The sequence below is a fragment of the Candoia aspera genome, chromosome 5 (genome assembly GCF_035149785.1).
Source record: "Candoia aspera isolate rCanAsp1 chromosome 5, rCanAsp1.hap2, whole genome shotgun sequence".
Classification (NCBI taxonomy): Eukaryota; Metazoa; Chordata; class Lepidosauria; order Squamata; family Boidae; genus Candoia; species Candoia aspera.
The window spans coordinates 97,884,526-97,886,152 of record NC_086157.1 but is presented as its reverse complement, the minus strand read 5'-3'; the positions used below and the strand labels follow the sequence as shown (position 1 = coordinate 97,886,152).

At 48.6% G+C, this 1,627-nt stretch overlaps 1 protein-coding gene across 1 annotated transcript; it reads left to right on the top strand.

Moving 5' to 3' along the window:
• The first annotated feature begins 626 nt into the window (after window positions 1–626).
• C5H11orf87 (chromosome 5 C11orf87 homolog) lies at window positions 627–1,354 on the top strand. Its single transcript, XM_063304467.1, has one exon. It carries the CDS (start codon window positions 738–740, stop codon window positions 1,209–1,211), a length of 474 nt encoding a protein of 157 aa, XP_063160537.1. The 5' UTR covers window positions 627–737; the 3' UTR covers window positions 1,212–1,354.
• Window positions 1,355–1,627: the final 273 nt, after the last annotated feature.

Below are 1,627 nucleotides of genomic sequence, written 5' to 3'. Positions count from 1 at the left end.
TCCTTCCTTCCTTCCTTCCTTCCTCCTCACAAGGCTCGCCTTTGCTCCGCGCAGCGGGTCTTCCCCCGGAGACGCCTGCGGGGTTAGCTGTCGTGCAGGCGGGGTGTCGCCGGTGGCGGGTGCTGCCGGGTGGGGGGTGGCCGGGGGAGAAAACCCCAAAAGCTTCACGGCGTCCAAACTTTCTCAGCCTCGAGAACTTGGGGAAATGGTCAGGTAGTCCGAGCTATCAAGCTGCTGAGTAATTAGCGGGGTGCGGGGGTGGGTAAAATGTGGTTGCTGGTATATATAGATTTAAATCTCTGTGGCAGTCAGCAATCGTGACCCACGAAATTGTAAGGGCTGTCTCTTTCTGGGGTGTGGAGGACAGCGGGGCTTAAGACATTGCAGACCTCGATTCCTTACCTTTGAAGATCTCGTCTATAAGAGGCTGTGCCTTCTTATTCCAAATACCGCCGCTGGGTTGTAGCTCTTTTTGGCGTGGAAATCATACGGTGGCTGAAAGGGTGAAAAATCGCAAAGAAAGGTTGCTCGCTTGGGTCGAGGGATGTCTGCTTGGTTTGTTTAAGGCATGGAACATTTATTTATTTTTTCGTCTTCCCTTCCTCCAGCAAAGAAGAATGAGGGAGGTGTGAAGGGCTGGGCAAGGCATTTCCCTCCCCAGCGTAAGGTGGCAAGCACCTCAGTGGAGACCTCTGCAGCATCTTTTAGGGGGGGGAAAGAGCAAGCAACTCTCCTCAATGAGTGCCGAGCTGTCCAAAGGGTCCGGCCTCTCCCCGCCCCCCTGCCTTTTGAATAGGACATCTGGCTCTTCCAACGCCAGCAGCACCTGCATCACACAAATGGGGCAGTTCTTCCAGTCCTTCTCGTCCACTTTTGTCTTAATTGTCTTGGTCGCCCTCATCTTCTGCCTGATCCTTCTTTCCCTGATCACCTTCCACGTTCACAAGAGGAAGATGAAGAAGCGGAAAATGCAGAAGGCACAAGAGGAGTATGAACGGGACCACTGCAGCAGCACCAGCACCAGCACCAGCACCCAGGCAGGTGATTCGTATGAGATACCCCAAGGAAAAGAATCATCCAGTTCAGGGGAAATCGCCCAGGATTCTAGTGTCCCCTCGGCTTCTGCCCCAGAACCACAGAATCCCCATCCAGAAAGATCGCATTTGGAAACAGATACTCCTGGGCTCTTGCAAACAGTGGTACTGTCTTGATTTTGTTGACTTCTTTTTGTGGGGACCTCGCCAAAAGACATTGTTTTTGGTGTTTGTATATATTTGAGTGGCTGTTATTATAATCTTGAAGATAATGATTACTATTGCTAAAATATACAAAAGAACTAACCGACCCATCAGTATTCAAACGCATGTCAAATTAAATTCCGTTCTTCATTTACTTTTTTTTTTGTTCTTGCAAACAGAAGGATGTGTCTTTTTTTCTTCTTCTTCCCAAGCAGAGAAGACAAAGAAAAACTGCTCAGTGCTACCAAATATAAAGCAATCTTCCCTGAAATAAATGGTTCAGGCAGTACTGTTGGGATGTACATACATGAAGATTCAGATTACAGCGAATCTACATTTCATTCTTTGGGTGTGGGTGGGTTATACTCATATATAAGGGTATTTAAAGG

Excerpts from the sequence above, each read along its gene's own strand:
- C5H11orf87 (XM_063304467.1), top strand. The coding sequence starts at position 738 with ATGAGTGCCGAGCTGTCCAAAGGGTCCGGCCTCTCCCCGCCCCCCTGC.